Source organism: Gopherus evgoodei, chromosome 15 (assembly GCF_007399415.2).
Source record: "Gopherus evgoodei ecotype Sinaloan lineage chromosome 15, rGopEvg1_v1.p, whole genome shotgun sequence".
In the NCBI taxonomy this organism is placed as follows: domain Eukaryota; kingdom Metazoa; phylum Chordata; order Testudines; family Testudinidae; genus Gopherus; species Gopherus evgoodei.
The window spans coordinates 20,689,514-20,711,196 of NC_044336.1; the positions used below are offsets into that span (position 1 = coordinate 20,689,514).

The 21,683-nt window shown below is 40.6% G+C and overlaps 1 protein-coding gene across 2 annotated transcripts in view; it reads left to right on the plus strand.

The window, feature by feature from the left end:
* SUZ12 (SUZ12 polycomb repressive complex 2 subunit) overlaps positions 1-21,683 on the plus strand; it is a 53,024-nt gene that overhangs the window by 23,252 nt on the left and 8,089 nt on the right. For both annotated transcript variants that reach the window (XM_030534122.1, XM_030534121.1), the window contains exons 6-10: positions 1,311-1,396; positions 3,894-4,125; positions 4,995-5,097; positions 9,247-9,352; positions 15,871-16,048. In XM_030534122.1, the coding sequence (XP_030389982.1) occupies positions 1,311-1,396; positions 3,894-4,125; positions 4,995-5,097; positions 9,247-9,352; positions 15,871-16,048 (705 nt within the window). The remainder of the gene's footprint in view (positions 1-1,310; positions 1,397-3,893; positions 4,126-4,994; positions 5,098-9,246; positions 9,353-15,870; positions 16,049-21,683) is intronic.

Consider the following 21,683-nt stretch of genomic DNA (forward strand, 5'->3'; position numbering starts at 1 on the left):
ACATTTGCAGAAAAAATTATTCAGATGAGTAAAAAAGAAAAGAATTGGACTTCAGGAATGTTGCCAGTTAGTTTAATAAGGATTTGATATAATGCAGAGGTTAATTTACATAATAACTAGCAGATCAGTAAAATAGACTAGTTCCTACTACATTCAAATTGTCTGAAATAGTTGTATTTTACTTTATCATGGTTCTAAATTTCAGTTTTAAGAGAACAGCATTAGATCTGAAGAGATCTGTTCAGTGCTGGACTGGTCAGTTTATATTGCCAGAGACTGAACTTGTCTTTCAGAAAGTTCATCTTTAAATCATGTACAAAGTAAAATTTAAAGTTGTTTTCTTACGCAAAACACACACTCTAAATTAATGCTTTCTTGTTAGAGAATATCTTATATTCACAGGAGGAGGCCTTTATTTATACTGTAAATGTGTTTTGACACAGATTTTTATTAGCATTGCTGATCATACTGCTGGTAGTAAACACCCTGAAGATTACATCAATTGGAAAATCTGTAGCACAGGGATTGTAAAATTATTTATTTTAAACTGCATTTTTTTTTTCAGTTCTCTCTGTCTCTGACACTCTTCTTGGGGTTGAGATTTCTAACTGATGGCATTTGGGTTCTTGGCAATGATGCAAAGTAAATTGTAGATTTGGGAGGAATAAATAAGAATTTTTTATGGGAAATTTGTCACTCACCTGAAACTGGAGTTTTCTGGTTTTTCTTAACAAATCCACATTCACCCTTTCTTTCCTATTGCTTTAGAAAATTGTGGTTGGTGAATGTTCTACTTTGCCTCTGGGCTCTACTATGAACCTGTATAGTACCCTCAGTTACAGTTTTTAGTTATAGCAGTATTGGGTACATGTTTATGATGTAAACTGTATTTTGGCATGTGAATCTGTGAGGGAGACCTATTTGGATAACTCCAGTTACAGGTAAATTATTCAGTTTTTTTACTGGCTGTTTCCTTTATTTAAAAGGAGAGTTGAAACTAGAGTTGTACTTTACTGTAAATAACCAAGAGCTAAAAAAAGACCAGTGGAAGTGAGTTTGGCCTGTTCTGCTTTAACTTTCAAACATTACAGATCAACTCTTACATTTTCAATCTGCTAATAATGGAGTAATTACAAAGTAAAGTTCTTTCTCAAGATGGGGAGCACTGAAATTTCAGTGAGCGTGTGACTTTAGAACTTTGCAGTAAGTCCTTGTTTGTGAAAATGGCAGTGATTTTAAAAAAAAATCTCCAATAAACTTATGGCACTGAATAGTTATTTTTTCAAGACTTAAAATATTTTTCTGTTTAGATAAGCCATCACAAAACTCAGAGAATGAACAAAATTCTGTCACCCTGGAAGTACTGCTTGTGAAAGTTTGCCACAAGAAAAGAAAGGTAACATGACTGGAGAAACATTTAACAAATATTAAAGTGCAAAGCTTAATTGATTCCTAAACATCTCTTTATCCTCCAGGTTGGTAATGTTAGTTAATGACAGCATGATGCTTCAGTTAAGAGATTAAATTGATCTTAAACTTACATTACTACTAGAGAACAGTACCTGTCTAAATTACTTTCTGTTGATTATGGATGGAATTTTCAAAAGCACTTAACATTGGCTTTATTCTGCTCTGACTGAAGTCACTGGGAGTTTTACCACTGATTTCACCAAGAGCAGAGTTGACCAGTACTGAGCACTGTTGAAAATAATCTTGTAGGAAAAGCTACTTAACTTATGGATGCTGTCTTTAATCTAGACGTGTGTTTGGAAGGAAATTAACTTCTCACTTTCCATTTTTGCCTGCCAAGATATTTTAGAGTATATTTATATTTTAGGAGGCCCAATTTTTATTCATTCAACTAAAGTTGTAATTCTCAGGATGATTTCTTGCAGATCTTGAAAAATCTGACTAAGTGGTAAACTTTTCCTCATGAATATGGGTGGGCTAAGACTGCATCAATAAAAAAATGTAGTTTGCATTTAAAACGTTGTTACTCGCTTGTATTGTTACGAAGATAACTTACCAAATGTAGCATGTCTTTCTGAGTTTGCATATACCTGTGAACAATATCGGCTAGGCACTGAAATGATTTACACGGGATAAGGTCCATGCTCCGTTCCCCCCCCCCCCCCCCCCGCGCGAAAAAAATGGGGGGAATAAAACTGTGTGAAGAGTGGAGAAATGCAGTTTTTTCTTTTGTAGCATCAGTTAGGCTGAAAAGGAGTACACTAGTGGAGACCTCCTTTCAATTTGTTAGAGGTGTTCTAAAGCTTCAGATTTCTAGATATGTAACAGCTGAAGCCCAATGTAAAAGATGGTGTCCCAAATTGAGTCCAGGGACAGGACTCTGGTCTAAATCTTAGCACCCTTTCTTACCACCTCAGAAGCTGGACTTCTCACAAGCCACTGCCTTTGACTTCGCTGGTGGCCACACCAGCATTTGTATTCATTTTAACTACGCCACATGCATTTGTATCTGCCCTGACTAGTAAGTGGGCTAAAACTTTTCAAGTTTTTTTCTCCTGGATGAAACCTACTTTAGAGTATAATGACACTAGTGGAGGTTCTCAAATTTCAAAGTTGTGTTCAGCTTTATTTCATATAATTTAGTCTCCTTGTACATCTCACCTAATTTGCTGTGTTTTTCAATCATCTTTTATGTAAAAGACATTTTCAATATTTTGTCCTGTCACCAATCTAAATCCATATTTCTAATTTATCTCCATGTATTTTGTTTACATTGTGGTGATGTCCAGAGGCAGAATAAACTAGGCATTGTACAAAATTATAGGATAACTGCTGTCCTAAGGAGCTTAAAATCTTTTGTATTCCCCAGTCATGTGCAACCTCTTCTCTTCCTTTCCTTGTTCCATTCTGTATTCATTTTTTACATTGTTTTTCTGAAATATTTTTGTTTCACAAATTTAGTGTACTACAGTAATTTGCAGAAGCCTCTGTGAGTTAGCTTGCTACTTTAATTATACTTAATGCTACATCCCGGCTACCAGCAAATTTCACTTCTTGAAATTAGCCATCCAGATAATTGATCTCCAGGATCAATCCAGACTAATGTTAGCCAGACATTTCCTTATATACTCTTAAATCCCTCATGACTATGGAAATGTGGAAGCCAAGTTGTAAATCTGTTTCCATTTAGGTTTAAAATTAGGGAAAGTACTTTGACTGAATGTGCTTAGAAGCCAGACATTCAGATCTGTTTTTAAGATCTGTCCTATAATTCAACGGTGTTTGTTACTACTTAGGGGTGGACAAGTAGAATGATTGGAGCTACTGTTGATTATTTTAAATAGAAATTTTGTTGTGAGTTTAATCATTCTAAAGGTTTCCTGCCTTGTACAGCCAATATGGCAAAGTGCTTCATGTTTTGTTTGGGAGATACTGCATATGGCAAACCCAAGTTGAGTAGTTCTTTATCTCCCAAACATTTCATTAAGAGCACTTTGTAATATTGGAAGGACAAGACAGGAGAGCCCATACAAAATATATATATATAATGAAAGTATGTAATCTTTTGTTAAGTAAATGGAATTAAATTGGGACTAAGAACAGCATTACAGTGTTATTGAATGCTGCATGATAGTGTAACAAATTAATCACTTTTCCAAAAAGATGGCTGCTCTTTATACAATGCCATTTTTAACTACACTTTCAAATTTCTGTTTATGCATGCGAAACCTGAGATTGCTGTTTCAGATTGGTAGCTCCTTGAAATTTGAATCTAGTCACACCAAGAGGATGCATTGTTTTAGGCAGCACCATTATTTCCAAAACGATGGTAGAGCAGATAGTTAAATTTTACATATTTTCAAGATAGTGAAGAATATCCATTTAACAAAACCCCCAAACCATAAAAACTTTCTTTTATGCAGGATGTCAGTTGTCCAATAAGGCAAGTTCCTACAGGTAAAAAGCAGGTGCCTTTGAACCCAGACATCAACCAAATAAAGCCAGGCAACTTCCCATCACTCGCTGTTTCCAGCAATGAGTTTGAACCCAGCAACAGCCATATGGTGAAGTCTTACTCATTATTATTCAGAGTAACTCGTCCAGGAAGAAGAGAATTTAATGGAATGATCAATGGTGAGACTAATGAAAACATAGGTAAGTTCAGTTTTCGAACTTGCATTTGTCAGGTTTAGCTTATATGTATGTGTATTGTGTTTCAGAACTTCAGGTTGATTAGTCATGCTCAGTAGTATCCAGAATCAAATATGGGTGCCTTAATTGGCTTTCATTAGTTTGTAAAGATGTCTGCTTCAAGACAGTACTAGAATACTCCTATATAATGGCTTTTGGTATAACATACACATGTAATAGCTAACTTTTATCAAGATGTATGGTGTAATGTGCATAAAATAGTAAAGGCTAGTTCTGGCATAGAGTTGATATAAAACAGAACTCTGGAATCTCTTCATTCCTGCTGTTGATTAATCGTCCTGCCAAAACACTGCTGGAAGTTACTAGTGACTGAACTAAACGGATTCCGCAGATACTGCTGTGTATTTCATTAACAGAGCAATCTTGTTTTAAAATAAAACCGACTAAATCTAATACCTTAATTTTTTTCAGAGAATTATAGTATTCTAGAGATAGCAAAGCTTTAATGGTAGTTTAGAGAAAAGTATTTATTTATTTATTTATTTTTGCTTTTAATTGTTAAAATACAGAATGAAAAGGGAGGGAGAACAAGGCTCTAATTCTGTAAGCCAGTTTATCTAACACCCAAGTTAAAACATGTGATTAACACTATAAGAATGAGGTGTCCTAAAATGTTACTAGTATTCAATTAATGATAAAGTGCCAAAAAAAAATTGATCACATTATGTTAATCCTTGCTTCTGTTACTAGTTAAAAATCACACAAATGTTATAACTTAAAATATATAGTTGGGTCTTTATTCACACTGACTTCCCAATTTCCTGGAATTGCCTGCATTTTTAACAATTGTATGCAATGTTTGTGAAATGCAGATGTCAATGAGGAGCTTCCCGCTAGAAGAAAACGTAATTCTTCGAATCGTGAAGATGGAGAAAAGACTTTTGTGGCACAAATGACAGTGTTTGATAAAAACAGGTAATATTATGAAAATCAAATGGTTTTCTTTTGTTTCTCATGCACTTTGTTGTTAAATTAAAATCTGCTTTTGAATTTCATTTTTCTCAATTTTTGTATTCTACATTTTCAATGTGTAGATCAGTGGATGGCTGAAACAAGTGTTATTAACTTGGGCTTTGCTGCAAAAGTGTAAACTCCTTGAAAAACTAGTTTGCAGATTTCACAGAGTACACTTCAGATCTAACATTCTTTTATAACCAATGCAGAAAAACATATTGCCTGCTAAAACAAGTTTTAAGATCATCCTGCGGATAATCAACATAAAATCTGTGTCCCTCATCAGTTGTTGGAGGCAGGTATAACTTCTGTTGTCTTATGGACCAGTGACTGCATAATTGGGAAAATAACTCCTTAAGTACAGTAGCTGATATTTTATTTATTGAGAGAGAACTTTCTCCTTACCCTGATGCAGCCACATATACTATTCCATGATCATCTCAAGGATAGATTAGTTATTCATTACTTCAGTAACACCACAGTAATTGCATATTTCTCCTATCAAAAGCATATGATTTGAGTAACAACAAGCATGTGTGCTCCCTCATTGCAAATATCAGTTCCTATTGATTATGCAGGTTTGTTTAAAGAAAACTGGGTTGTATTCTTACTGATTTGCTTTATTAGGTTATCATAAAAGGATTATTAAATGTTTTTGTTTTCATTAAGATAACATGACACTAGTTAGTATATTTAGTTTTTTTAAAAAAGGCACTTCGCACTTATTTACAACCTAAAGCAATCCAAGTGCTTCAGAAGATACCCGTTACCGTTACTTTGATTAAGTGAATACGCCAGTATTCTGTGTTTGTTTTGGAAAAGTCATGCAGTAAATGCCAATGATAGCAAAGGATGAGATCTGCTTGTGTATAGTCTTAAAATATTGGAGTCTGGGATGAGAAACAATCTGTGTGCTGTGATTAGATGGAAGTATGACTTATTAATATAGAATTCCCTTTATTGCAGTTGGATCAAATAGTCATTCTGCAGGTCATCTAGATCAGTCTCTGAAACCTTGGGATATGACAGTTTTATTTTGTGGAGCATTGGGTAGGAGTTCTTCAGAGTAGAACCAAGCCAAATCAGCCATATGTTCCAGATGAACATGAGCAGAATTTGTCCCCTGCAGATTTCTTTGCTTCTGCACAGAAAAATGACTTTCTGATGGCTTTCTGGGAGCAAAGGGAAGCCACAAGAGCGGTCATGCAACCCTCCCCAGCAGTATGTTTCGGGTGTCCAGGTTAGCCAGCAGAGAGAGAGAGAGACATAACCGTGGGGTAGGGAGGTGGAGCTGGGGAAGAGCTGGCCGCTGGCCCCTACCCTGCACCAGGCTCAGCTGCTAGTCCTGGCTGGGTTGGGGAGGACTTTGCTCTAAAGCACTATCAAGGTTTTGGTAATTGTAACAAAAGACTGAGTTGGAGTTCACCATTACTGTTTGAAGTAGTTTCAGTGGATTTGTGAAGTCTGCTGAAATTTATCTTTTACTTGTGTATGTTGCATAACAGTTTTGAATGCCTAAGTAGTAATTGCCTGCACTCAGATTGAAGAGCTGTTAGAATTCTATTAATTGCATCCCTATTTTGGAAATCTGAGTTTGTCTTGCATTGGTTGTCTCTTGTATTGTAGCCAGTCCCTATGCACTAGAAGCAAAAAGTGTCCTTTTTCACTTGTTGGCAAATACATTGTTCATAATATACTGATGAAGGACACTTCATGTTCAAGATTGCCTCCCTGTCTTGTCTGTGGAATATCTGATAATAAATATAATTAATTAACCTGTGAATATTGAATATACAGTGTGTAGCTTGTATCCTTGAGTCCAAATCAGTACTCAACTCACTTACACTAAGCAAAGGTGAGCCTTAGTTTAGGTTAGTGGTTAGGACTAACAATTAGCTAATAGTTTCCATACGTTCTCCTCCTTCAAAAAATATAAATTAACTGTATCATGTTATGTATGATATTTTGTTTAAAATGCATAGTAGTGCATTTAACTCTATCACAGATCAAAAATATCTGAAAAGTAGTTTAATCTTAAATGTCATCCTTATTGCAAAATCAACAAAATTCATGTTCATATCATGTGACCGTAGGAAGTAGAGTATGAACTTGAACTTAGACTGTTCCCTGTTTTCTCTGATAGCACAGTATTCCAAATTATGTATGTATTTCATATTTAGTACCTCTTTACTTTCTGCTTATTTTTCTAAGTTACAAATGGTTAGTTATTTTCCTTTGTTTTTATTTACCATGAAGTTGAAAATTCAGCTTGGTAAACATTCTTTTTCAGTTTCAGCAGATTCAAATGATGAAAGAAAACATGTTTGCGATTTCAAACATGCTTTCTGTTCTGTTAAAATCAACTTTTCTTCATTGTCAGAGTTGCCAGTTATAGCAACTTAAACTTCCTTTTAAATTTTCCATAAAAATACAAATTAATCATTTATATTAATCATTTGAGGCAAGTGTTTTAATCACTGTTTGGGGCAGAGTATCCAGAAAAGGCAAATATTTAAGATTCAGTCCTCCAGTTGAGATCTCATTTACGTTCCCTGCTAGTCTCCTGTGTTTTCTTTCTGTCCATGTTTTCTTTGTCATCTTCTTCTAAATCTCTTTCCATTTTCTGAACGGAGTATTGATGGATCATTTCGCGGTTTACCAAATGCCATCAAGAAGCAAAACAAACAGGTCTCTGACGGTTTACTTGCTCTATTTCTAACATTAGACTAAGATTCTTCCATTATGGTAAACATGTTTCATATCTAAAGGGAAGGCTATTCCAAGTCAATAAGCAGCTATTACAGTATCTCATGTTGAGACATCTAAAAATACAGGCAGTATTGTTTTCCAGCAAGGCATGATTCTTTTATTGAATACTGATAAAATGGTTTGGATAAACTCACGTAGCACTTAACTATTCAGCAAGCAATTTTTAAAGTTTGTTTCTTTCAGACATGGATTATGCATTTGCAACTTTGAGCTGTTGATAGGGATTGGAATGTGGGTAGTAACATAATAGTGCTCTGACAAGCAAAATATAATATCTTGGTAGGAAGTGAGTACATGGGATTGTATTTTGACATTACAGAATACTTAGGGCTATTCTACATGGGGCATTATTGTGGTTTGGCTACTACTTGTAAAGTATAGTAAGTCAGAGCAGAGTATGGGACTTTATATGCAGCAAGCTAGTTTACTGTAGATTCATTTTCTGGCTTGCCGTGCAGTAACATCCCATGTTGACGAGCCTTTAGTTGGTGTTTGTGTATACCTTCAGAAATGTCATAGAAACTTGTGCTGCCATTAAACATTTTCTAGTATATGACTTCAAATTTTACTTCCTAGTCACTTCTCTGTTGCTCCTCCATGCTGTTCAACATGAATGACAGCAATGAACTTAATAAAATTTTTCTGTGGAAATCTCAGATAGCAGCAGAGCTTGCATGGCTGACTTTAGAATAATCGTGTTTGAGATGAAATGCTTATACAGATTATGCTTTGGCATTGTCCTTACTTACATTGTTAATATCTGGACAGAAGTGAAAAAGCATAGTATTGTGCTTGAATTGTCTATTCCAGTGGAGACAAAGGTGTTTTGTGGAGTTTTTTGAGAACTTCATTCATTAAACCAACAGTGTTTTTGAAAGATGGCTTCTGAAAATGGCAGTGGTAGTGAGTGGGACAAATTCTTCAGTCTTAGGAGTCCTGATTTGATGTCTTGACTGGAACGTCTTAATATTAGAACATGGATAATTTGGGCATTTTTTGATGACATTTGGTCAATAGGATTTTCATTTACAGGAAGATTCTCATCATTGCATTAATTTTGTATTTAACGTTTATTTTCTCATATCACACGTGGTTTTGTGTTCTCTAGGATTTTTTGTCATATTTTGTTAGGTGTCCCATTTTCATCATAGTTTTTGTTTTAGCTGAGATGCAGACTGTGTTGTCAAATACACTTCTGTGGGGGAGTTGCATCAGTTCTATGCAAATGAATTACCTTGAGAGATTTGTATGTGCAAGTTTCATTGAAATATATTCACTAGTGTTTAAAATGTCAAATATATTTCAGCAGACAGTGAATAAAACGTTACTTTGTGTATACAGGCGCTTGCAGCTTCTGGATGGGGAATATGAAGTAGCAATGCAGGAAATGGAAGAGTGTCCAATTAGCAAGAAAAGGGCAACATGGGAAACTATACTCGATGGGAAGGTATGGACCATTCTCAGTTTACAGAATGCTTAAGAGTTAAGCTGCTGAGATCATTGCTGGTCACGCTGATCAATACTGTTTTATTGTTCACTTGTATTCCTCTGTATCATCTCTTGTCTCTGGGCTTATACTTAAATTGTAAGCTTCTTGGGGCAGGAATCCTTTTTGTTTGTACAACTCCAAGCACAGTAGGGTCCTGGTCTATGACTAAGGCTCTTAATACAAATCTTAAATAGTACTCTAACTACAATAAAATTAAGGTCACTACACAAACTAAACTTGTGTTGAAATTCTCCATTTCTTCAAGTGCTTGCTCGTGTCGTTTCCAAGTAGATGTGTGCGTGCCGCGTGCACAGTCGTCAGAAGGTTTTTCCCTTAGCAGTACCTTCAGGTCGGTCTGGGCGCCCCCTTGAGTCATGCCTTTATGGTGCCACATATAGGTCCCTACCAACCCACCAACTCCTCAGTTCCTTCTTACTGCCATTGATGGTTGTTGGAGCTAAGGGTCTTTCTTGCTTTGGCAAGCAATTCCTCTAGTGATTTTTGTATCTTCAGTCTTTAAATAGTTAGTTTTAGTTGTCGTTAGTCTGTATTTGGGGGTTCCCCTCTCCACCCCAGTTTGTTCCCCTCTTGGGACTCAGGGTATGCCTTGATCCCAAGGATATAAACTGTGTGAGACCTGCCACAAGCCCATGCCAAAGGGCAATCCTCATTACTCCGGTCTAAAGTGCCTGGGAGAAGCATGTCAAACAGATGGTTGCAGGATCTGCAAAGGGTTTTGTCTTAGAACTCAAGCTCAAGTAACTTCTCATGGAGGCAGCTCTCCATCCCTAACCAGCTCTGGGCTAGCAGAACACAGCACCTCCGTGCGGCGCACGCTAGCCTCCGTTAGAGAGGCTGCAGCACAGAGGAAGAACTTTTGGTGCACAAACCCTTGGCACGGTCAGTCCCTGGCACCAAAGGCCGCTGCGGCAATAAGGCACCATTCACATGAGGCACAAAAAGAAAAAAATTGCTCATCCACAATGAGAGCAGCCGGGACTGAGAGCGCTGGTAGTGTGCGTCCCATGCTGCGGCACCTGGCACCTGTCTCTCAGGAAGGGGCACTGTCGACTTCAGGCCTGCAAGGGGGTTTGTCCAGGTTGGCGCCGGTGGACTGTCCTGCTAGAGAGTGCCAAGTGGAGGAGTTTAGAGCTCCCTTCCATTCTGGACAATTCGAGGTAGCCAGGGACCTGATGGCCATGATGGTACCGCAGTCCCCCACTGGATGAGATAGACCTCAGGCACTGCAAGGTGTGGTGCTGTTCAGAGGCAAGCCTGCAGTGATGTAGTACCGCTCACGGTCTCCGCGGCACCATCCCGCTTGGTACCGGCATGGGCTCCGTGTTTGGAATCTGAGTCCAATGACAGAGGCATAGTTCTATTACTTAAGACGCAGTCAGCACCCATTGGAATGGGTGCTGCTATAGACAGGAGGCAGGCTAAGTTCCCCTATGGTGCTATGACTGGTGCAGTGGCAGGGGCCCGCACAATGGCCATTCTGGACCCCGTGGCCATACCATCAGGCCCAGGGTACCTATTTCAGGGACTCACAGTAAGTTTCCAAAGGGCATGTCTCTCCACCACCCCAGGACTTGCCTCCCATCGCGAGGCACAGAGATGACGTCGGATACTGGCACCGTGGCTGCCCCCAGCACCAAACAGCGAGGCATCGAGCAGGATGATAACAGGGAGCAAGAGGGTCAGGAGGGCCTAGTACTGCCTAGGATGTTGTCATCTTTTCCCAACGAGGCAGTGGCAGGGTTGTCTTCTTTTGTGCTGCCTCCCATTGACAATAGAGCCCACCAGGAGCTACTACACAGAGTGGCTCAAAACCTAGAGCTACAGGCTGAGGAGGTGGTCAAGTCAGTGGACTCCCTGGTGGACATCCTAGGTCCCGCGAGTCCCTTTTAAGGTAGCATTACCCCTCATAAAAACTATCCAGACCACCACGAAAACCTTGTGGTAGACTTCTGCCTGTATACCCCCTACAGCTAAGGGGGTAGAAAGGTAATATTTCGTACCTTCGAAAGGGTACAAATACCTGTTTACTCATCCACAGCTGGGGTTGCTAGTGTAGCTGCTGCGAATGAAGGAGAAAGAAAGATGGGCAGCAGGGCCCAATCCCAAAATCCATGGACTCAAAAAAGCTGGACCTTTTCAGCAGGAAGGTGTACTCCACTGGAGGGGGCAGGGGGGACTGCACCTTCAAATTGCTAACCAGCAAGCAGTCTTGATCTGAAACAGCTTAAATTCATGGAATGCTATGACGAAGTTTAAGGAGCTGATCCCTGCAGACTCTAGACCAGAATTTGCATCTGTGGTGGTGGAGGGCAAGGCAGTGGCACGGACCTCCCTGGACATGGCAGACATGCCCACACTGACCATATCCTCTGCCATTGCCATGAGGAGAATTTCCTGGCTTCAAGTCTCGGGTCTTCCCCAGAGGTCCAGCAGACAATACAAGACCTGCTCTTTGATAGGTTGGGGTTATTTTCAGAGTAGGCGGACTCCAAACTCCATAGCCTAAAGGATTCAAGGTCAACGTTGAAGTCTTTGGGCCCACACACTCCAGCTACTCAGAGGAAGCATTTTAAGCCCCAACCTCCTCTGTTTCTATCCTCCCCAGCCTAGGTGGGACTTCTCCAAGAAGCAGGGCATGAATAACAGGTGCAAGTTTCCCCATCTGCTGCCCAATTAGGGCCAGGGCTCAGTAAAGCAGTCCTCTGGCTCCAAGCACACCTTTTGAGTCACTGGATCCTTCCCCCTGTTGTCTAAATTGTCTGTCCCACTTGTACTGTGCATGTGCCCAGATAACCTTAGACTGCTGGGTTCTCCACATGGGATATTCTCTCCAATATTGCTCTTCCCTTCCCTCCCATCCCCCTTCCTGGTCCCAACTTCTTATGTTGGAGGTGCAAACGATCCTAGCTGCAGGAGCTTTAGAGGGGGTCGCTCGGGAGCTATGAGGCAAGGGTTTTTACTCCCAATATTTCCTAATCCCCAGAGCCAAAGAGGGTCTCAGACCCATTCTCGACCTTCAAGCCTCAACAGATTCCTGAAGAAACCGAAGTTCCGCATGGTCTTTTTGGCTGCCATCATCCCATCCCTGGATCCGGGGGACTGGTGCACCACCCTTGACTTGAAGGACGTATACTTCCGCATATCAATAGTCCCGTTCCACAAACTTTTTCTCAGGTTCATAGTGAATGACAGCCATTACCAATTTACAGTCCTTCCTTTCGGCTTTTCAGTGGCCCTTCGAGTGTTCGCCAAATGCATGACAGTCGTGGCCGCCTTCCTAAGGAGACAGTAGATGCAGGTGTTCCTGTATCTTGACAACTGGCTTGTCAAGGGCTGCCCCAGGGCTCAGGTAGAGGCGTATGTACATTGTCAGAGCTCAATCATATTAAATCTAGGGCTATTGCTGAATGTGCCCAAGCCTACCCTATCCCCAACCCAGAGGATAGACCTTACAGGACCTGTGCTAGACTCCACCCAAGCCAGGCCATTCCTGCCAGAGTCGTGCTTCCAGACCATGTGCTCTATTACAGAGGACTTTCAGTGTTTCCACAGCACGACAACGACAGAGCTGCTTGAAGTTGTTCTGTCACATGGCTGCTTGCACATAAGTAGTCCAGCACACAAGGCTGCGGCTCAGAGCCCTTCAGGCCTGGCTGGCTTCAGTATACTGTCCAAACAGACAGTTTGGACAAGGTAGTGTTGCTTCCTCCTTGGGCTGTCGGATCTCACTGTTAGTGGCTCAACCCTCAGGCAGTTTGCACAGGAGTGCCCTTCTCTAGACTGCAACCAGCAATGTCGCTAGTCACAGACATTTCAGTGTAGGGTGGGATGTGCATCTGAGTGAGCTCAGGATGCAAGGCCTCTTGTCCCAAACAGAACTTTGACTCCATATCAAAGTCAGAGAGTGGTTCGCTTAGCCTGTCAAACCTTCCAATCCCACCTGGAGGGCAGGTATGTAACGATCATAACGGACAGTACAACAGCAATGTTTCATAGAAACAGATGGGGTGGAGCACGCTTCTCTTCCCCTATGCCAGGAAGCCCTCAAGCTATGCACTTAGGCATAGCTCACTCAATATACCTAGAGGCATCTTACTTTCTGGGATCACAAAATGAGCTGGCGGGGACCATCTCAGCAGATCCTTCCTTGCCCATGAGTGGTCGAGTTGCCTGGACATTGTGAACATCATCTTCCAGTTGTGGGGAGTTCCCCAGGTGGACCTAATTGTGACGAAAATGGACAGGAAGTGTCAATAGTTTTGCTCCTTCCTGAATCACAGCCCGGACTTGACTGAGTATGCATTTCTTCTCTTCTGGAAGGACCATTTGTTTTGTGCTGTCCCACTTGTTCACAAGGTCTTGCTCAAGATCAGAAGGGACAGGGTGTCAAGTCATTCTGATAGTGCCAGCCTAGCCCTGCCAACACTGGTACACATCGCTGGAACTGTCAGTAGCTGCTCGAATTGCCCTGCTGGATCTCATCACCCAAGACCACAGTCACCTTCAGCATCCCAACCTTGAGTTTCTCCGACGCATAGCATGGAAGCCTCATGGCTAAACGTTACGCAGTTGGCGTGCTCTGAAACTGTCAGGGAAGTCCTCGGCAGCCAAAAGCCATACACTAGAGCCACTCACTTAGCTAAGTGGATGAGATTTTCCATTTGGGCGACGCAAAGGGGAACATCTCTGACTCGAGCATCAATACCTTCCATCTTAAACTGTCTGTTGCACTTGAAGCAGTCAGATCTGGCGGTGTCATCCTTAGAGGTTCACCTAGCAGCCATCTTGGCATTCCACTTGGGTGGACGGTCAATCAGTTTTCGCTAGTCCGATGGTAGGTCGTTTTCTCAAGGGTCTGGAGAGGTTATACCTTGCAGACCATCATCCAGTACTAGCATGTGATCTTAACTTGGTGTTCTCCAGTTTAATGGGACCTCCCTTTGAGCCCGTAGCAACATGCTTGCTCTTCTACCTCTCATGAAGAGTAGCATTGGGTATCTGAGATTAAAGCCTTGACATGTGAACCTCCATACACGGTCTTCTACAAAGGCAAGGTCCAGTTGCGGCCCCATCCAGCCTTTCTGCCAAAGGTGGTATCTGTTTCACATAAGTCGGAACATTTCCCTTCCGGTGTTTTACCTTAAGCCATACACTAACAGCAGGGAGCAAAGACTCCATTCCCTGGACGTGAGGCGGGCTTTGGCCTTCTGTATTGAAAGGACAAAACTGTTCCGGAAGTCTAACCAGCTATTCGTTGCCAAAGCGGCTAGGCTGAAGGGCCTCCCTGTATCATCCCAAAGAATTTTGTTGTGGAACATTAGGAGTGTTACGACCTGGCAAAAGTGCTAGCCCTGACACTAACAGCACATTCTACATGGGCGCAGGCCTCCTCAGCCACTTTCCTGGCACAAGTTCCTGTACAGGAGATTTACAGGCAGCGACCTGGTCCTCAATCCACACGTTTACTTTGCATTATGCCAGCATGCCAAAAATGAGACAGCTTTTGGCAGAGCTGTGCTTCAATTAGCAAATCTGTGAGCTCCGACCCCTCCTCATACGGTCTGCTTGGGAGTCACCTACTTGGAATCAATATGAGCAAGCTCTCGAAGAAAAAACGGTTACCTATCTTCTTGTAACTGTTGTTCTTTGAGATGTGGTGCTCATATCCATTCTAAGACCCACCCGCCTTCCCCTCCGTCAAGAGACTCCAGCAAGAAGGAACTGAGGAGCCAGTGGGTCAGCAGGGACCTATGTGCAGCGCCATGAAGGTGCGACTCCAGGGGGTGCCCAGCCTGACCCAAAGGGTACTGTTAGGGGAAAAACCTTACGACAGCTGTGCTTGCGACATGCGTGTGCCTACTTGGAATCGTCATGAGCAACACATCTTGAACAGTTACGAGAAGGTAGGTAACTGTTTTTATGGTACTTGGTCTTTCTTCTAAGTGCCACATTTAATTTGAAAATCAGTTATATATTACATTTGACTTGGGCAAACCTACAGGAATACGATCCAGAAGGAAAATAGTAAACAATATATTTTAAAAAAAAAGAGAGAACTTCTAGAGAAACAAGCTGGAGCATAAAAACACAATCATAAAAAGATTAGTGATCATGGAATTTGGGCCCTCTCTCATATTGGTAAGCTGTTATTCACACCAGTAGGGCCACTGAGGTGAGAACTTTTCATGTGAGTAACTGCTCACCAGTGTGTGAGGAGATGGAGAGAGAGTCACAGTTTGTCCCTTAGTGTTAGTATTTTTAAATTTAAACTTTTTTAAATGCTTATCTTGAGAATAAGAGTCTAAATTTAGAAAATGATTACAATTATGATCAAAAGCCACTTGTACATTTTGATTTGTTGGGGGAAAATAGTGTCACTTCACCCATAAAAGCTTTTTCATGCAAAGTAATTTCAGTGTTTCCCAGGTTAAAACATGCCTTGTTTTCTCCCCCAGAGGTTACCTCCATTTGAAACATTTTCTCAGGGACCTACACTTCAGTTTACCCTTCGTTGGACAGGAGATACAAATGATAAATCTACAGCTCCTATAGCCAAACCTCTTGCGACACGAAATTCAGAAAGTCTCCCTCAAGAAAACAAGCCTACTTCTGTTAAGCCTGCTCAGACTATAGGTAAGTTGAACACTCAGTTTCTCATGTTTTGGGGACACTGATTTTTTTGGGTCTTAACAATCTGTTTGAGCTCTTCTACACTGAAATGCCCACTTTAAGAATTCCTTATTGCTGCATTACTAAATTAAAAAACAAACCTGTGGAGTGCCTTGTTACACCAGTGGAGCTATAAAAGATCATGTAAAACCACTGCAGCTGAAACATAGTGTATGTACTGGTTTTTCCGAATTTATTTTTTGTAGGATTATTATATTTTAATTGCTTTACTGAAGATTTTTTAATGTAATGTTAAGGTAAGCAGAACATGAAGTAGCTGTCCTCAAGTTTATTTTAAGACTAGCAGGTGAAATCAGTTTAAATATTCATAAGCAGATAGATAAAAGCTTATCTTGTATACTGATATGATATAAATCTTTGGAATAGTAGTGGTGGGGTCTAAGTATACTTTTTCTAGGATTTTCTGCTTTCCTAGATTGCCTTAATCTTTCTAATTTATTATTGAAATTTCATCCAACTCATGCATTGTGGTGAAAATGATCCCATTAATCCAGAATTTGGCATTCATATGACAATTGTGTAACACTTAGAAACAACTGGCTGTTAACGTAGTGGAAAAGCACTGTCTGAAATAGTTGGTGCTTTAAATCAGAATACATTTTGATAAAAGTTTGAGATGGATGTTTCAACTGGCATTCATCAGAATATAGAGATTTTCTAATCTCTGGAGCTAATTTTTATATTGTCTGGGAATAATATTGAACGGGTAATGATCTCCTTGACATGTAATTAATATAGTGTATTGTAAAACTGAACTATATTTACTGTTCAAGAAAGATGAGTTTCTTAGACATTTGTCAGGGTTTTCAATTTTTTGACCTTTTTGCTCAGTATTTTGCATGTGATTAGCTGACGGAAATTACTTACTCTTAGAATATCATGCTTCTACTTTCCATCTATATGAAAGAGGAGTTCTGAAAATTGTAACAACTCAACCTTCAGAGGAGCGGCAGTAGCTCCAATTTCTAGCCATAATGCTCAGCGGTAAAACTGTGTACTGGTGTCCTGTTGGTCAGTTAGAACAAAGCTGATTTAGTCATTTGTAATTGAGGTAAATTAGTATTCATAGAATATAGGTGAAGCTTTAAACTCAGATTTTTGTGTTTTTATTATTGAACTGCTTCTTTTGACCATCTTTCTCCTCAGCAACCTGTTAGTGGAAAAGTCAGTAATTCTAAGGATCAGAGCTCTAGATATTAAAAATCTTCCAAACTTTGTTCTGTCTTTTCATTTTGATTAAATTAATTTTCTCTTGACACTCTCTTTTTTTCCCCTCTCAGCAACCTGTTAGCGTTTACTGTAAGGTCTTCCCGTAACGGATTGGGAGTCTAGATTCATACTGTAACAATGTCAGTGTTTAAAACTTTTTGTTCATCACTGCATTAAATGTCATTAAAGTCAAGCAATATTGGCTAGAGTGCTTTTTTCAAATTCATTTAATATTAGTTCAAAATGCTTCAGTTAGGAAAATGACTTGTTGAAATGTTCACTATTTCATTCCCATTTTAATTTGTAATAGAATTGAAGACTTTAATGGATTACTGTAGTTGAAAAAAATTTTAAATAGTAGTATTTTACATTTTTGCGTTTACTTAATCTTGAAATCTTTTGTACTCAATGCAATATTAGTGGAACAGTTGGATTTTTATACATAGATGTTGGTGCTGCTGTGCAAGTAGAAATTTAAATCACTTTTGTCAATATAATCTGGCCCACTACTACTTCAGAGACCTGTTTTATCATAAGCTATTGATATTCACTGCATACCTAAGATAGACATTTTTTCAGTCATCTGGCATAATTAAATTGGTTTAATTTATATGAACTAGTATTTTGATGCACCTTAGAGACTAACACATTTATTTGAGCATAAGCTTTCGTGGTCTACAGCCCACTTCTTCAGATGTGTAGAATGGAACATACAGTAGGGAGATATATATATACATACAGAACGTGAAAAGGTGGAAGTAGCCATACCGACTCTAAGAGGCTAATTAATTAAGATGAGCTATTATCAGTAGGAGAAAAAAACTTTTGTAGTGATAATCAAGATGGCCCATTTCAGACAGTTGACGAGGTGTGAGGATACTTAACATGGGGAAATAGATTCAGTCTGTGTAATCAAGAATCAGAGGGGTAGCCGTGTTAGTCTGGATCTGTAAAAGCAGCAAAGAATCCTGTGGCACCTTATAGACTAACAGACGTTTTGGAGCATGAGCTTTCGTGGGTGAATTCACCCACGAAAGCTCATGCTCCAAAACGTCTGTTAGTCTATAAGGTGCCACAAGAATCTGTGTAATGACTCAGCCATTTCCAGTCTCTGTTCAAGCCTAAGTTAATGGTATCTAGTTGCATATTAATTCAAGTTCAGCAGTTTCTCATTGGAGTTTCCTTACTATATGTTCCATTCTATGCATCTGAAGAAGTGAGCTGTAGCCCACGAAAACCTATGCTCAAATAAATGTGTTAGTCTTTAAGGTGTCACAAGTATTCCTGTTCTTTTTGTGGATACAGACTAACACAGCTGCTACTCTGAAACCTAGTATTTTGATGAGCACTATTGAAATGCCTGTACATAAAACAAAATGGCAAAATATACACAAGCCTAAAGAAATGTCTTCAGTACCTATTTAAAAGCTGTCACCTAAATTTGTAAATGGGTCATTTTTGAAAGTGTATTTTTATTGCATATAAAATTATGTCTGGACTTTGATTTTCATTGAGAATTATAGTGGCTATATAAGAAACCCCTTGTAAAAGGGATTAATGCAGGCATTGGTCATAGCTATAGTGTTGGAGGTAAGGTATGAAAATGACATTAGCTCTCTCTTCAAAAAAGACACTTCTCAGTTAAAGGTCCTAAAATGTCAAAATAGAAAATTTACCTTTTTACTCATATAATAAGCCTTGCTTTTAAGCATCATCGTTGAAATCTTGCAAATCTATTCAGATTTTCAAGATATATTATTATTTATAAAACGTTAACTGTCTTGGAAACTTCCAGTGTCCCTCATAGGTTTTAGCTGGAATGAAGTTCTATCCACCAGGATTTAATTCCTAGATGTTGAAGGAGGCAGTTATTCTCTTTAGAGTCTCCTCTGTTCTGGAGTTTCTTCTTCTAGTTCGCTTAAGTCTGATGCCTTTAGGATGGTAGTGCAAGATGCATTAATTTAATCTCTTGTTTGCTGATTTTGGTCCATTGGAATAATAACCGTCTGGCTGGAAGTAGTAACAGGAGAAAGTCTGTTTTGTGGCCATTTGTTTCCAATAGGTGCATGTTTTTATAATTTGCCCAGCTATTGTGTTATACAGTAATAAACTACATGGGTCACAAGTGGCCCCCATCTCTATACAGCTTCTTCCAGGGGATAGGAATTCATGTAACTACTTCAGCTCTTCTGTGTAATAATGCAGACACCAATCAGCAACAGCATCAGTGCCTAGCTCTCCAGAAGTCCATGCCCAACCTTCACAGGATGAACCTTAACTTTCTCAGCTATACTCAGAATGGCAGCTGCACCTTCTAGGAATCTGAGATGCTGTCCAGAATAAAGCACTGAAATGATGCTGTCCTCAGTAAGGCCTTCCTAGTGCCAGATCCTTTCGATTAATCCTCCACCCAAACTAGGAATTAGAGATGGGATAGGAGCTACTTCATGACTTTGGAAATACGGACTGCTAATTCAGCCCAGATAAACTTAGTTAAGTCCTAGTAGAGGAAGCCTTCAGGAGGAAGTTGTATTCCCCCTCGACTGGCAAAGTTCCACTTTTCTTACTGCTTCTCCATCCCAGGTCTCCTGGTGGTCCACTGTTTCTCTGGGCTTGGCTAGTGGTGAAATTGTTGAGCAGAATATTAGTTGACTGCAGAAATGAACAGAGAGGGACAAGGAACAGGTTGTTGGCCAGAAAAGCTGCATTGTTAACTTGTCTTGCATCAGAGCATCTTATCAAGCAGGCTGGCTCACCGAAGATCATGTTCTCCCAGATGAGAGATCCCACCAGGCAAGGTGCTCCAAAGCACTCTGCAATCAATAGATGATCTTGAAGGTGTATTTATCAACTAAAACAAAACTTTGAAGATTCTGTAATAGATTCGTATCCCAGCACTTTGGACCATTGACAAGTTGTTTTTTATAGTGGAGGAAGTTTCTAATATCTACATCTTATTTCCTGAGTGTTGAGAAGTGAAGATGGACAGAAAAGACTTGATTAAAACATCTGCAGATTGAGATGGTCTGTAGTGGAACCCAGACAGCAAAGACAGGATCTGATGCTGCTTTCTGAAGGATAAATATGCTCTGAATGTTGTCAGCTGTGTTCCTGGCAGACTTCCTAAGGCAGACTTGTGAAAGGATCTCTCTAAGACAGTAAAGCTTTTCAGAACATTGGGTTGACCCTCTGCTAAATCCTGAAAACCAGAAGAAAGCCCATAGCTTATTACCCATGCAGTGTTAGTTCTTTGTAGGTGGTGCAAAGAACTAGGGGTGTAGGTCCTTTTCTTGCTTTTATGTTGGAATTATAGCAAGGGTCTGCATATTTTCACCTGTTCCTAAAATCTTAAGTGCAGAGTGTCTGTCTGCATTTTGTAAACAGCTTGAAAATCAAGATTCTATATTTGGTGGTTAGAGCAGGGGTCGGCAACCTTTCACAAGTGGTGCGCCGAGTCTTCATTTATTCACTCTAATTTAAGGTTTCACGTGCCGGTAATACATTTTAACATTTTTAGAAGGTGTCTCTCTATAAGTCTATGTATTATATAACTAAACTAGTGTTTTATTGTAAAATAAACAAGGTTTTCAAAATGTTTAAGAAGCTTCATTTAAAATTAAATTAAAATGTTGATTTTACCACTGCTGGTCTGGGGTTCTGTTCACCTAGGCCGGCAGTGAGCTGAGCAGGGCCTGTGGCCGGGACCCCGGCTGGCAAGGGTCCAGCAGCCAGAACCCCAGACCAGCAGCAGGCTGTGCGGGGCCGGCTGCTGGGACCCCGGACCGGCAGTGGACTGAGCAGCTCAGCCCACTGCAGCTCAGGGGTTCCATCTGCCGGCTCCTGCCAGCCGGGATCCCAGCTGCTGGACCCGCTTACCCCACTGCCCGTCTGGGGTTCCAGCCCTGCCCACATACAGTGGGTACTTACCTTTTCCCTGGTTCTGGCCCAGTCTCTTCCTCTCTCTGCACTGAGCTGAGGGTGGGAGTGCATTGAGCACAGGGCTGGGGGTGAAGGGTCTAGCCAGGAGCTAGAATGAGGGAGGGGGTAGGAGGTGTAGGTGTGGGGGCACTTACCTGGGCAGCTCCCATGTGATGGGAGGGGGTGCAGATGGTAATGTGGGAGGGGGGAGGTGCAGGAGCTCCCATTTGGTGCTCAGGGTGAAGGTGGGGATGTGGGGGATGCATCAGGTATGGGGGGCTCGGGATGTGGGGGGATGCAGGTGTCAGGGCAGAGGCTGGTTGGGTATGTGTGGGGATGCCAGAGTCAGGGCTGGGGTTATGGGGGGTGTGTGAAGAAGTCAAGCAGAGGTCTGGGTGTGCATGAGGGAGGTGCAGGGGCCTGGGGTGTGTGTGTGGGGGGGGTCAGGACT